The sequence below is a fragment of the Apis cerana genome, linkage group LG1 (genome assembly GCF_029169275.1).
Source record: "Apis cerana isolate GH-2021 linkage group LG1, AcerK_1.0, whole genome shotgun sequence".
NCBI classification, from domain to species: Eukaryota; Metazoa; Arthropoda; class Insecta; order Hymenoptera; family Apidae; genus Apis; species Apis cerana.
This window is the reverse complement of record NC_083852.1, coordinates 20,929,781-20,944,699: the sequence shown is the minus strand read 5'-3', so window position 1 is coordinate 20,944,699 and position 14,919 is coordinate 20,929,781. Positions and strand designations below refer to the sequence as shown.

At 42.8% G+C, this 14,919-nt stretch overlaps 1 protein-coding gene across 22 annotated transcripts in view; it reads right to left on the bottom strand.

Annotated features, from left to right (window-relative positions):
- The window catches only part of LOC108003197 (dystrophin, isoforms A/C/F/G/H), a 419,614-nt gene that overhangs the window by 57,095 nt on the left and 347,600 nt on the right, over positions 1–14,919 (bottom strand). For all 22 annotated transcript variants that reach the window (XR_009828767.1, XR_009828769.1, XR_009828768.1 and 19 more), the window contains 3 exons: positions 14,043–14,187; positions 8,198–8,321; positions 1,439–1,605 (listed from right to left, as the gene is read on the bottom strand). Coding sequence is in view for 19 of the 22 variants with exons in the window: in XM_028669405.2 (XP_028525206.2) it covers positions 1,439–1,605; positions 8,198–8,321; positions 14,043–14,187 (436 nt within the window). In the remaining 3 variants the exon portion in view is untranslated. The remainder of the gene's footprint in view (positions 1–1,438; positions 1,606–8,197; positions 8,322–14,042; positions 14,188–14,919) is intronic.

Genomic DNA, 14,919 nt, shown 5'->3' with positions numbered 1-14,919 from the left:
TATTAAAGGTGGATCGCCGGGAACGAAGGTAATTCGGTATTTGTATCGCGGAGGGAGAAAAACGGGAGACGGTTCCGCAAGAATTTCGAGGTCGTTAGATAGATAGCTAGTAGTGGAAAGGGTAGGTGGTATTCCTTCCCCGGGTGGAACGAAAGCGAGCGACGAAAAATCGTCTTTACACGGACGCTTTTTCCCCTCCTCCCCTTCCCCTGCATGCCACGAATCCACCAAAGTGTAGCTCCGGCTAGTTTCTCCCTCCTCCAGGGAGAGGGGGAAGAGGGAGGACGACAAAGTCGTTTCGACAAATAGAACGTCCACGCGATAGAGAAAATTGTACCGGCAATAATAAAGCGATACGACGGACCAAGGGGCCGAAGGGGATGAATTGAACTTGGAGCAAAACCAACCCCCTCCCCTCTTTCCCCTCTTTCCCTCCGCCTATGTCGATATAACACACGATAAGTCCAAATATTATATTCGCTTGTTTATCCTTCCAGATGTATCGTTTAATCCGATTGTGTATTTTTACCAAGGAAGGGGTTGGTAATATTTTTCTTCCTCCTTCCATTTTCGCGGTATATGACGCGTAGCATTTGTTAAATTTGATTTGAGATAGATGTTTAACAACGAATTTTCAAGATTTGGATTGTTGAAAATATTTATTATTATTATTATTATTATATCGATTGATGAAGGTTGTACGTGTTTTGATTCAAAGTATGTTCCACGCGCATTTGCGTGGCAAATTTGTTTAAATAATATTCCGGGGATAATGTATAATGTAACAATATATTCCGAAATTCATATGGATTTCTAACTGCGACGTTTTCGCGGACTACACAATACATTCCACGATGTTGATAAATTCGTGACCGCGGCATACGCGCCGATCCAAACTTTCCACCGTTGAATAATATTAAAACGAAAATTTGTGTTACACCACGTTTCAACTTTTCAACCATATATTCGCTCGAATAAAACGACGGGAAAATCTTGAATAATTCAGGCTGAACTTCTTCTCGCACGAGAATACGCGATTGATTTGTTAATTTAGAGCAGGGACGATTTAATATGTCGGAAAATTTACCAACTTTCACGAAGCTGATAAAAAATAAACGAGAAGAAGGCTCGTAATTTCCAATAATTCAGAAAAATGAACGAAAGGATATAAGGATATAAGATGGATGATTATTCGACGGGAAGAGGAAATTTTGACGAGTTTCGCGAGAAGAATATTCTCGTGGACGGGAAGGGTCTCGAAATTGCGGGGTAATTTGATCGAAACGGGGGCACACACCATCGATAGTTTGTTCCCCCGTCGATGGTTGCGGCCGCCAAGCGGCTTTCGACGGAATCAAAATATTTGTATTCATATCGGGTAGTGCGGCTCGAGGGTAAGTGGCTTTCTATGTACGTAAAAGGAGGGTAAAGTACTCACGTTAGCGGTGTCGTCGAGTTTCCGCTTCCACGCATCGCTACGTTCGATTAGGGCGTTCCACTGCTCTGAAAGTTTGTTCACTTCCCGGCGAATGCTGCGCGTCAATTCGCGTGCCTGCTCCTCCGCGCTTCTGTAGCCCCTCGAATCGCCATCCAATTCTCTTCCGGCTGAAATGGAAACGTCAAAACGTGAGCGCAACGTGATAAGCACGAGTTTTGAATCGACGTTAAAAACAGGTCTTTTACACATCTGCAACACCCTCTTCCAAATTTCACATCGGTGAAAGTTTTAATTTCGAGTAAATCAAATAGATTTCGTGGATTCCACACGGAGACTTCTCTTTCGTGTATTTGTGTAAAAAATATACACGTTCAATATTTCTTACTTTCTTATCATTTTTCAAATTACGACCCATAAAATTTCACTGCTAATTTAATTCGTTCGATCGTGTATACACGAGATGTGTACCGTCTATGCATTACGGGAATTTCTGTGTAAGCCAATAAATTATAAGCGCGCAAATAAACAAGTCGAAACAAGTGAACAAAAGCAAAGACGTAGGAAAACGAATGGGGAATAAACATATCCAAGCCGAATATTTGAATGACCGAACGCGTGTAATATTCCTTCCTCCAGATTTTACAAATTCCAATTAATTTTCACGCGTTAAATTTCGGCCACACGTTTCATATACGATGGTATCTTCGAATTGAACCACCTAATAATTCCTCGCAACAATAACAATATCAATTCATTCTCGAATTTGTCCATGTTTTCGGCAAATAGAGAGGGATCCTCCAATTTAACGGGGATCGATAAATCTTAAAATCCCCCTCGTTTCAATCTCCGCTTTTTCAAAACCAAATTTGACGTTTATCATCGCGCCCTCGGTGAAAATCCTCCATCTCTTTCCCCTCCCTCACCTTTCTTTTTTCGATTTCAAACAGGTAACGAAGCGTGATGACGAAATGAACCGTTTCTATCCACCACGTTCGTATTTCGACTCTAGGCGTCCGTAGACGTCCGTTCTATCGCCACGAATTAATTGTCCTATGAATCACGCATCGTATCACGCAGGGACAGTTTTTATGTGCATGCTTAGCATTGATAACGTACCAACCCTACCTGCCTCGTTCCGCCGCCATATCTGCCGTGCGTTATGATGATTTATGTTTATAGCGCCAGATGCCCTTTACCCCGTCACTCGGTTTCACTCGGTCGTTATTCGCCCATGGATCCATGGATCGATCGATGCATCGATACGCGGAGGAAAAAGAGGGGGAGGCAGCTAATATTCACTCCTCGTCCGATCTTTTTTTTTTTTTTTCACGCTCGATCCTGTTTCGCGATAAAAGCGTGAAAATCGCGCCGTGATGTATCGAGATATCAGGGCGGAAAGATGTACATTATCGATACGCGAGAATTATTACTACACGTTAAACGTGAGTTTAGTGTTTAATTTTGAAATAATGGGTGTAATATTCGCGTCGTTTTCCCGAAACTCGCGAGGATTATTTTCGAAAAAAAAAAATTCCGCGACTGATTAACTCTTTGTTGTTAACGTCTCGATACCCTTTTTAATTTAGCGTAAAATTAAAAATTTGCTTTTTTTTACGAAACTCGTTATTTAACGATATATATTTCGAGTTTACAATTTTATTACTAAAAAAAAAAAAAAGAATTATCGAAATTACGAATTGTCGAAACGACGAATTTTCTTTTTTAGTTCAAAAAAAAAAATTAATATCGAGGGATCGTTATTTTCAAGTCTGTCGGTACAAACTTGTCCTTTAAACTTTAAATTCCAATCGACGTCTCGTGTTCTCACAATTGTCTACTTGGAACTTGTCCAAACAATGTGTTCATAGGTGTTTCCTGGCGCATACCAGAGCTGCGATAGACGACAGGCGTCGACAGGTGGATAGAGAATCGAATTCGAGGAACGCGATCGAGAAGTCGAAACAGGTAGCAAAGTACGTCTAAATCAGGCCGATCGCGGGCCAGCTAAAGAGACATCACGGGGAAAACACCTGAAAACTATTTTCTCCCCCTCCCCCCAATCGAATTAGGCGGTCGTGTTCTTCATCGGTAAGCCATCCATTCAACAGTTGCCGCATTCGATCTCCGGTCACGTACATCCACCCTTCGTTTCCCCCTCTTCTTTTTTCCCTCCATCGACTCGTTTCCTGCAACCCTCCGCCGTTTTTTCTTTTCCTTCCTTCCTCCGCTCGCTTCTTTTTCCACTCCAAGTTCTCCTGTTTCAGAAACCGACCACTGAATTCACCACGTAATTGCTTCTCTCCCTCTGACAACATTTTTCTATTCTATCATGACGATGTATCGATATCATTGTTATACCTTTCCACAAAATCCGATAAATCTTACGAACGTTCGACGTATCGTGTCCAATGTATCGTGGAGAGAAGAGGAAAATATTTATCCATCATTCGACACTTTGGTACCACCTCCATTTAACGTATTGCGAATAGAAATATTTTACATAATTATTTGCTCCTCTTATTTAGATACACGCCCTGTCGATTCCTTTGTTCCCTACATTTTATTCTCGACCTCTTCTTTTAAACAACGCGATATATTCTCAATATATTTCCTCGCAAAGAAATAAATTCTCGGGGAAATAAGACGAACAGCGAGTTTCGGAAGGACGATCCATCAAACATCTCGTTTTCTCGAACGGGCGAGGAATCAGTGACTTCCACTCTCGCAACAAATCGCCGGAAAATTCTCCATCGATCAACAGCGATATACGATTCGTTCCAACGTTACGAACGCTTGTGGGGTGAATCACGTACGATCACGCGTTCAATGCAAGATAATGAGCAAGAAGCGCTGGGATGAAAACCTACGTATACACGTGGACACGTAGAGAGGAAGAAGCCACGGTTACGGATGTCGAGAAGCCGCAGAGATTGTGGATTCGATCGGAGACACGCGAGGGATCGCCGCCTCAAAGCGCGAGGACAAGCGGGACTCGGTCGATGCACGATTTCGTGGCTGCTCGACAGGGAGTCACGTTCGATGAAACGTGCACGGCATCGAGCAGTCTCGGGCGTTGTCGTAACGTCAATAAATTTTAACCGATATAACACGCCGCATCGCAGCACGCCACCAGAGATCGTGCTCCGCTATCGACCTCTTTTGCCCAGCTGTTCGGCATCTGAAATCGAATCGAATCGAACCCCCTTCCTCCACTCAGAATCGCGCATAGTAGTTGCAATTTGTAACTGACCATTGCTTCAATGGCGATCATCGACCATCTTGCCATTTTCCACCCCGTAGAAGGGGATGGAATTGGATCGAAATGGAAATGGAATTTTTATCGGAGCGATTTGAGATCGAAACAACGGAAATTTTCTCTTGGAAATAGTGGAAGAGTAAGCAAGTGTGTCGATATTGGAGCACGATCTTGGGATTTTTAACGTTCCTAGAGCGCGGACGAGGCTTCGAAAACGGAGTTTTCATCGGAGCGGTTTGAAATCAAAATAGCGATGCTTTCTCTCCGAAATTATTTTTCTTTGGAAACGTGGGAGGAAGATGTATACCGATGTTAGAGCCAACACTGCACTTTATACGAGCCGTCATCGACGAACGATTTCCAACGGAAGATTGATGCAAGCGGATCGAAAATGGAATTTTTATCGGAACGGTTTGAAATCGAAACAACCATGTTTTCGTTGAAACCATTTCTCTCGGAAAATGTAGAAAAGGAAGGATATTATCTGAATCCGTCGATATTAGAGCACCGTGATCTTAATCGATTTTTAACCAAAATAGAATTTTCATCGGTTTGAAATCGAAATAGCGGTGTTTTTTCTTGGAGATCGTGTTTCTTTGAAAAATGTGGGGAAAGTGGAGGGAGATGTATATGGATATTAGAGCGAATACTGCACTCTATATACGCGCCATCGACGGACGATTTTCAATCCTCCATAAGGTCGAGGAGGAGGAGATTGATGCAAGGTTCAATAGCGGATCGAAAATGGAATTTTTATCGGAGCGATTTGAAATCAAAATAAGGATGTTTTTAAAAATCATTTTTCCTCGAAAATGGGAGGAGGGAGGAAGGGAACGCTTGGCAGGGAAAGTCGGGGCAACGAGTCGGGGTTCGAGTTTCCGATCTCCTGCGAGACCTTCTCTTCCAAACCTTACAAGTTTCGCCAGTTTCTCTCCACTTGGATACTCGTAACTCGATTGATACGGTTCCCCTCGAGTGCTTCTCGTTACCATTGACCGCGCAAGTTTTTGTTTCCACGTTGGGAAACACCACGAGAAACTGAATTATTCAACGTTTAATGCTATCGAAGTTGAGAATCGTAGTGACCGACTTGGAAGAGATATTGTATGTGTGTGTGTGTATATATATATATTCATCCTTCTTCTTCTTCCTTTTTTTTTTTTAAGAAGCTAATTAATATAAGGAACAATTAAGCAGAGATGTACTCAATCCTCGTGTCGTTCTAACGAGAATGAAAATGAAAGGCATTGTCTTTTGTCTGGCAGGGAACAGGGGCGGCCCGGTGACGTTTGTTTCTTCCCTTTAATGGACGAGCCCCCATTTTCTGGCAAGAATCCACCCCTCTCTCTCGGTCGAATCCTTCTTCTTCCTCCTCCTCCTCCTTCTCTTCTTCTTCTTCTTGGTCAAATAACCATAAATTCCCGTGTTTCGCGTTTCTTAATAATCCCGGTTTCGAGAGGGTGGAATTATCTAAATGAAATATTCAAGAGGGACCCACGGTTACATGTACGCCGCGGTTATTGTACGTGAAAGCCGGTGACAAGAACGAATGAAGCTCGTTTCCAAGGGCCGGCTCTTGTTCCGTTGGTTTGAGTAAAAGGAAGCGAGGAAGAGAGAGAGAAAAAAAAAAAGAAAAGAAGAAAAAAAGGAGGAAGCGAAAGAGAAAACTTCTCGTATTTTATCAGCCCACTTAACAATCCTCTTCATTCCGCGGCGACAAATTCCCGCGAGGGGCCATCCTTTGAAGCTAAACTTTAATCAATTTTGCCCCCTCCCACTTTCCCACCGTCTTCCGCTTTCAATTTCTGAACGTTCACCCCCAAAACACCGAGAGAACTCGTGTCCACGTTTGTTTCCAACTTTTAATCGAAACGTACTTAATATTCCTGATTTTCTTCCTTTCAATCGATGTCCAATCGAAGATTATTAAGAAGAATTGATAAGCTCTTTCTGATCTGATGTAATTTAGATAATTTAGAACAATCACAACTCCGATTGTTTTCGTCTAATGGATACATAAGCTTTATCTTTAAACACGATTAAAATAATCCGAACGAAAATTAGCCCCGTCGGCAATTTCTGTTCAATCCCCCCCAATTCAAATTCTCGAGGGATAATAATAATTCTCCTAAGCAAACGCGGGAGCGATGCACTTTGAAACGGCTGGTTCTCAATATCTTAAAAAGCCTCTTCTTCCCTCCTTGTTATCCGAAAAATTCGAACTTGAGAAAAGTCTGGATTCTTGCGCAACCGATCGAGCTTTCTTCTCCTTACTCCTTTCTCGCGTCTAATTGGTATGGAAAAATCAGGGAAAGGAAAAAAAACGCCACGAATTACCGGGATTGAAAACGGTGCCTCTTAATTACTAGGCCTCCACGCTATTGGCGAATTCAGTCGGTCGCGGACCAGTCTCGAAGCAAGCCAACGAACGTGCTTGGCCGACTTTTTCTTTACACTTCCACGCGAACTTTCGTCCCCTGGATTCCCCTTATCGCTCTTCCGTGGCCAGTTCCTTGCCTTAAATTATTTTTATCGTGCGTCGCATCCAAAGTAGATGCATCCATCCCCTTCGTCTTCGTTAGTACTCTTTCGTAGAATCTCGTGTATGGATTATTTTTAGATAGAAATGTTGGATGCGTTGATATAAAGATTTTACGAGAGAGACGAGAAATATATAAAGCTCGATAATATCAGATTTTTTTTTTAGATTTTAGAGGAAGGTCTAATCATTCATAAATTAGAATTCGATATTTCCAAAAAAAAAGATATCAATATCTTGTGGTTGATTAATTATAACTCGGCCGGTCTAAAAGTAATAATTATCGTAATTTCACTTCGAGATATTCATTCAGGGATCATTCAATCCTCACCTCTTCGAGAAAGAAGAGAAAGATTCATTTACTTCAACGATTAATTTCGTTTACGGAAGCTTCAATTCAGATCGGTAACTAGGGGTCGTTAAACTTGGCTTCACAAAGATTTACTCGGCTTTACAAAGTCCTTAAACAGCTTTAAGAGCTCCGAACTTGGTTATTTCTCCGAGTGTCTAAACCGTTCAAACATATTCCTAAGGAAAAGGAGGGGGTTAAATTTTAATTAGAGTCAACACAATTACTATCTACAATTGGACCTTGATGTGATACTTTTCTATTATTCGTGATTATATCTCGATATCCAGCGTTCTGATTTTACTTAGAACATCTATTTAATTAAAAACAGGCACGTTTCGAAATTAAATTAAACCTTTGACGCATTTTCAAAAATCTTCCTTCACCAACCAAGAATCCGTAATTTATTCAAGGTATTTAATTAAATTGATGTAATTACTTTCTTTCTTTTTTGAACCTTTTTAATTTCAATAAACACCTTGAATAATATTAAATTCTCTTCAACCAAGATAAATATCCTTATCTTTTATATATTACCGATAAATTTACACGAAAGCTGTGAAAACTACGAAAAAAAAGAAAAAAAAAAAAAAATAAAAGCACCAGTCGACTCACCTTCGGAATCCGACGTGTCAGAGAGGGGCGGCTCGTTGGCGATGTACTGCCGTCCGCTCAGCAAATTGTTCTCGACGATCGGTCGTTTGTCCTCGAGCTGCCTCCTGAACCCGCGATGATCGTCCTGCAATGCAGAAGAAACGCGTCCACGTGAGGAGGGGAGAGGAGACCGTTCACGCTCGAGTTGTTGCTCCTTTGCTCGCCTGCACGCCCGACGACCTAAGTAGGCTAATTCACCGAGCTTTAAACGTCGCGACCAAGCGCGCACCCATCGACGTCGTCTTCATCCCGCCGCGTGCATTCGTAATTTCGTTTGACAAGGCATCGCTTCGTGGCGCAGACGACTCTAGCCGCGAGTGGTTGACGCGAGTGGAGAGACGTGAAAATGAAAAAAGAGAAGATGAAAAAGGAATAACACAGAGAGAAAGAGAGAGAGAGAGAGAGAGGAAAAGAGGAAGGGAAAGAGATCTGCAAGTTTTTACGATATCGCGTGTATATATATATATATATAATCCGACGGTTTCTCGTTAACGAGATTATCTCTTCTTCTCGCTTTCGCGAGCCTCGAGAAAATTTAGACGCTTATTTTCTTTTTCTTTCTTTTTTTTTTGTTTCGCTTCTATGCCTATCTCGTTAGAAATGGCGATTTTTTTCCCGTGTACACACGGCCTCTTTTCCTTCCTCGTAACACTTGCTCGCCTCGTCGTCGACTTGTAGCTTCGTATTTTTCGACCGACAACCGAGAGATGGCGCGTGGATGTCTTTTTCGACGACGAACGCGCGAAAAAATCGTTTGAAACGGGCCGGAATAATTCAACCTACTTTCGTTGTTGCGACCGCAGAGCTGCTACTCTTTTCTTTCGGAAGAGCGACGATGGAAAAGAAAGCGGCTCGTTATTATTATTATTAGGTGTTTGATTCAAATCAAAGGGCGGAAATTATTCGCGCCGATCTTCCTCTTTCGTTCTTGGAACACGTCTTTCGCCCCTATTTTCCGTGCGTTAAAACGCGTTTGATACGAGCCTCCACGGGGAGATGTAGCGATAGTAGATGTAAATTAATCGGGAATGGAATTTTTATCTTGAATGAAAATTCGCCGGGGAACTCGGTTTTTTAATTAAAAAATTTCCCTATCTTTTTGTTACCATTCAATGTGGCTCCCGTTAATTTTAACTATCATTGCTGCGAAACGAAAGATTCGAGTATCCAATTACAGATAGTTGGACGTACACGTCGAAAATTGCGAAATTCACCTATACCTTTGAACGTGGTTTTTAAGTTAATTTCAACTTTTAACTCGCTGCAAAAACAACGATTCGAGTATCCTTTAGAACCTATTATTGTCAGTTTAAGATAATATTGTTAGGGAAATTTTCACCTATTCCTTTGCACCTTCCAACGTGATCTCCAATTCTTCTAATTTTTTTTTAACTTTCATTGCTGGAAAACAGAATTCGATTATTCTTTCTTTTCAACATAATTTCTTACTTACTTTTCTCAATCCCTGGTTTTTTCTTTTTCGTGAATTTTCCTTCATTGCCATCGGAATTTGAGAATTCTTTTAACAGGATTCGGATGATATCCTTTCGAGGATAACGCGAAAATATCGAGTAAAATCGATCCATCAGCGATCGAGAGCAACTCCCCGAAATCGTCCATTCTATTCAGCCAATACTAGACGTTTTCTAATTGGCCACGTCGAGATAATCGTCTTATCGTATTGGTTATCGGAATGACGGGGTTAATTACGCGGGGTGGCTCAACGTATTCAGCCGGTATTACGTCAATGCTCAACGTTGAGGGATCTCGATCATTGAACCCCTATCCATTTCACGATTATCTACGATCGTTAAAAATCGCGATGCTCGTTTCCATTTTTGAACACGCGTGAATGCACACGTTCCCCGGATAGAAAATGGGTCAACTTTATAGCCACTTAAACTTATCTCCACCACCACCGACAACGGAAAGTTTCGCCAGTTCGATGAAAGTTATGCACGACGCGGATTTCGCATTACGAGAAGACGGAAGACAGTAGTTGACAGATTCTTGAAAAACCAGTAGTTTCGGTTCACGATAATTCCCTAAAATATTTATTGAACCGATCAGATTCATAGAAAATTTAAACGACGACGATAATGATACATCAGTGATTTATGAATTAAAAAAAGAAACTCGTTTAGGCGATAACAGTTATCGGTGTTATCTTCTATGAACTGTAATAATAAATAAGGATATCTAGAAAATTCTTGATGGAATTGTGAATGATCAGCCACTCGATCCCTCCTCCATAATCCATAAAATGTCACCTCCTAGAAACCGTCCCTCCGCGCCAATTTTTCCAACAACCGCGTTCAATTAATTCTCGGTGATTATTGGGGGGAAATATCGGTAATTAAAGGAATTCGGTGGGGGAAAAAAAAGAGAGAAAAAAAAAAAAGAACGGAGAGGAGGTACCGAACCGTAGCTCTTTGCACTTGTTCGCGATCGATACGCGCTCGTTCAAATCAATTCCGTGGCCACCGATAATCGTCGGTTTCGCGGCCCCCTCCCCTCCCCTTCCCTCGATAATCTCTGCCGTCTCGGCCATTTCCTTTTTGCGCTTTCGAACCGTTGTGCTCGATCGATTTCGCGTTAAGCAAACCGATTCGAGGGCGTATATAGGCGATCCCCGTTTACGACGAGGCTACGTATTTCGAGCCGTTGCGATTCTCGTCGTTGCGATTTCACGCACGGATCCGCACGCATCCGAATCTCTATTCCCCGCCATACACAGGGGGGCTCCCTCTATCGTCTAATGAATTCGATTCAACCGACTCGACCACCGTTCCTCAATTCGCGTTCGATTCGACACACGGCTATGATATTTCGTGCCTCCATTTTCAAACACCGAGGTATTCGCGTCGATACGATTCGTTTCGTTACTCGACATCGAGGGACGTTGCGTCAGGCATCTTGCTCCGTTAACGGATAATGAATCGTCGCGTATGAATGTTGCATGGTGCACGGTGCGTATATAACGTATGTGCGTGTATTATACGCGTCTCGCTTAATGAATAATATACGACTGGAGTAGTAGCTACGCATTGTGCATTACTCGGGGCGCAGAGATACAGATCGGATGCGAGGCGAGGATGGTAAGATGGCGGCGTTATGCATGGTGTATCTGCGAAGGTGTCGAGTGTGAATTTTGTAAAGTGCACGCCACGATACGCGCAAATTTAGCGGTTATTAGTCGTGAATTTTAGTGCTCTCGGGTGTCTCGGTGGCATTTTACGTCCCCTTTCGTTGTACTAACGTTTATTCTTATCGAAATTCGAGAGGGAAATTCGTCGAAGGATTTACTTCCAACGATGTATCGATTTTGATTCACTACCTCCGACGTTGTTCTGTCTTCGCACAGTGTGTTTTTGGTTTGGCTAATTTAAGACGATCTTAATAATTAAGCGCGATTCACGAACGAGAAAACTATTCCGTAATTTCCATATTCTATAAAACGCATTTCGATTAATCTTCCAAGCTCGCGGTGAAAACGGGCTATTCGCGAGGCCACAGTCTTATGCCACAGGCGGCAGGTGACGCCTCATAATTTGCATAAATTATTGCGTCGCATCGCTCGTTTATGCGCAATTATTTGCGCGCGAATTAGAACGCCATTCCGTACACCAGCCATTCCCCGGAAATTCCGGCATTACGTTGCCCGCTATATTGTTAAACTACTGTACAACAGGGGAGAGTTCTGTTGTAGGATTTACTCCTGGCACCGTCATTAGTCGGCTGCATTTCCACCCTCCTTCGGCTTTTCTCCCCGTCCTCCTCCTCCCTCCGTGACGTTAGTTTTAATTTTTAAACTTGAAATTACGCGCGAAGATATTCAAAACATCGATCGAAATATCTCGATTTTTCGACACCAAAGATTTTTCTTGCGGTTGTTGTTATTTTTTTTTTTTTTTGAAACGAGTAGCAAAAGATCCGAATGGAACGCGATTGAAAAACGAAGCCCGGCAACCGATGAACGAAACGAGAAACAATTACTTTGGAACGACAGGCGCAATGAAATTTCCACCAGTTTTACACTCGTTCGACTGTTCGAGGAACGTAGTTCGAGTTTGTACGAGGCACGTGTTACAATCCCATATCGTATCACGATCGCAAACCGGAAAGAGCGACGTTGAAAATGTTTTAAAATCGAATGAGAGAGTTCGTGCAAAACATTGAAACGTATGCGTTTCTAATCTAATTATTTGGATATTCAGATTATTTTGGATTAAAAGTTTTTGAAACTTTTAGTTTCGAAACTAAGATAAAGCGCGTTCAACGCGTTCGCGCAGATTACAGTTAAATTTAGGAAATATTATAGGTGCCGTGAAATTGTCAAAGCTTGAACTGTAAAAATTGGAAATCGGGATACGAAATCTAAAATTTCAAGCGTTCACGATCGTTAACGCTCCTCGTACACGAAGGTACAACACACGTCCTCCAAGCTTTTTTGAATTTCATGCATGGCAAATGCGACATCGGTGTATCACGTATCCCTGAAACTCGCTTATTGTTTGTACCACCACCTGTACCGCTACTGCGATCTTTTTTACCCGTTTGTCATCCCTGTGTACAGACCGAACTAACTGATATCCGCGCGGAATACATTACGCTTTGAAACCGTTTGGATAACAGTTGACGACGTTGGCTTTCGCATGCATACGATACTTTGTGACATGCCTAGTGTTTTAACGATACTCCGCACCCCCGTACACTTATGAAACGTTTCGTTATTAATATACAACCATCTTTCTCTCTCCAAAAAAAAAAGGGAAAAAAGAAAAGAAAAAATATAGTAGAAAAACCTTTTAAGATAATTCCCTTCCACGCTAACAAACTCCCTCTCTGTTTCCTCCTCTCCGTTCAACACCCACCTCTCCCTCGGCATCAATCTCAAAATACGCGTTCATCAATCAGATACTCGGACCAGAATCCCTCATCTCGATCCGCGTTTCGAATTGGCTCGGGAACCAGCAGCCTGTTAAACGACCCCATCGCGACTTACTTTATCGCCCGGGGTAATTAGCGGTCCAATCGATACAGTCTTCCTCTCTCTTTCTCTCCCTTATTTATTCGTCCACGTAATCGGTCGAGCTCGTTAAGCCAAATATATATATATATACATACATACACGACGTTGGATTGAAAACGTCGGTCCACCAACGCGCGTCTACTACGAGTTCTCCCCTCGAACTCTCGTCCTCGATTAATATCCGACCGATTAAGGGTAGGTTAGGGGGATAGGCGATAAGTAGGGGGCGCAGGTGTCGAGCGTCGATGACTGTCCCGTGATCGGGATCGGGGCTAACATGCACCTTATCATCCCTGTACACTCGCAGCTCGGTAACATGCACGTTCTAATCTGGATTAGCCCCACGGACTAGTCCGTCTTTGTGCGTGGAAACTGGGCTGCAGGGGGAGGAGAGGGGGCCTCCTAGGACGACGACGCGTGCCCACACACCTCGCCCCCCTAATTGCGCCATTTTCGTGTAATCCAGTCGATTCAAGTAGGTTACGGGCTTCGAGGTACACGCAGCCTATTTGCTACGGGCGAGATTGGAGGTGGATGGGTCTTCTCACTCAGGGTCTTTGTCGTTTTAACAGTTCGGCGAACTCCGAGTGGACGACACTTTGGTGTTTGGGACTGTTCGATTCGTCGCCGACGATGGGGAACCACGATTGGGGAAACTCGAGATCACGTCGAAAATAAATAAATAAATAAATAAATAAATAGAAGCTTTGTTTTAAACTGTTTCAAAAAATAGGACGAGATTTATCGAGATTTTGATGTATAAGAACAACTTGCCTCTTGTTTTTGTAAGGCGGCTACATCCCCGCAAACAGGGCCCAAACCGGTGAGCTCGGTGTCTTTTCTTATCACCCATTCGATAAGCTCGCGCAAAGACAACAGAAGAGCGTTCCAGTGTTCCGTATTGCTTTCCAACCGGTTTCTGTAAACAGATAAAAAGAAATATTACGACGGTGATGATAATGATGATGATGAATCCGCTGAAAACTTCTCCGTGTTTAAAAATCTTCAAAGGAAACGTTAGAAACACGCGATCCAGAAGCGAAGAGGGGGAGGAATCCATTAAGATCGCACACGCTGCGCGCACAACTGTGAAAACGACTCGGGAGAAACGACGCGTACGTCTGCTCGTAAATACTGATAAGGGATGGTAGGGCGCGTCGCAGGGAGGAGAAGGAATACTTATTCTCCTGGAGAAAGTGAAAGAGAGAAGCGGGAGAATGAAAGAGGGAACGACGAGATGAAGAACGCGAAGGGAAGAGGAGGGGACGTCTGCGTGGGTAGAATGCAAGAAAAAAAAAGAGCGAGGAGGACATTCAAGGTGAACTATGAAAACGAAGGAGGGGAGGGTAATGAATGGAAGAAAGGCAGAAAGATCTCGAAAACATTGTTCGAGAGAAAGGTAAGGTTAAAACAATAGGGGAAACACAATTAAAGATGAAGCGAGGGAAGAAATAATAAAATGCGAAACGGAGCAAGGAAGAAGAGAGACCTCCTGTCCAATTTGGACGAGGTGTAAAGCGAATAATCGCGGATAAGGAGGAAGAAGATTTAACGAGAAAAACAAAACGAGGAGAGAAACGCGTATCGAATAGGAATAGGAGGGAGTTGTAGGGAGGAAAATACTGTTTCTACTGTCCCTCTGTACACACGA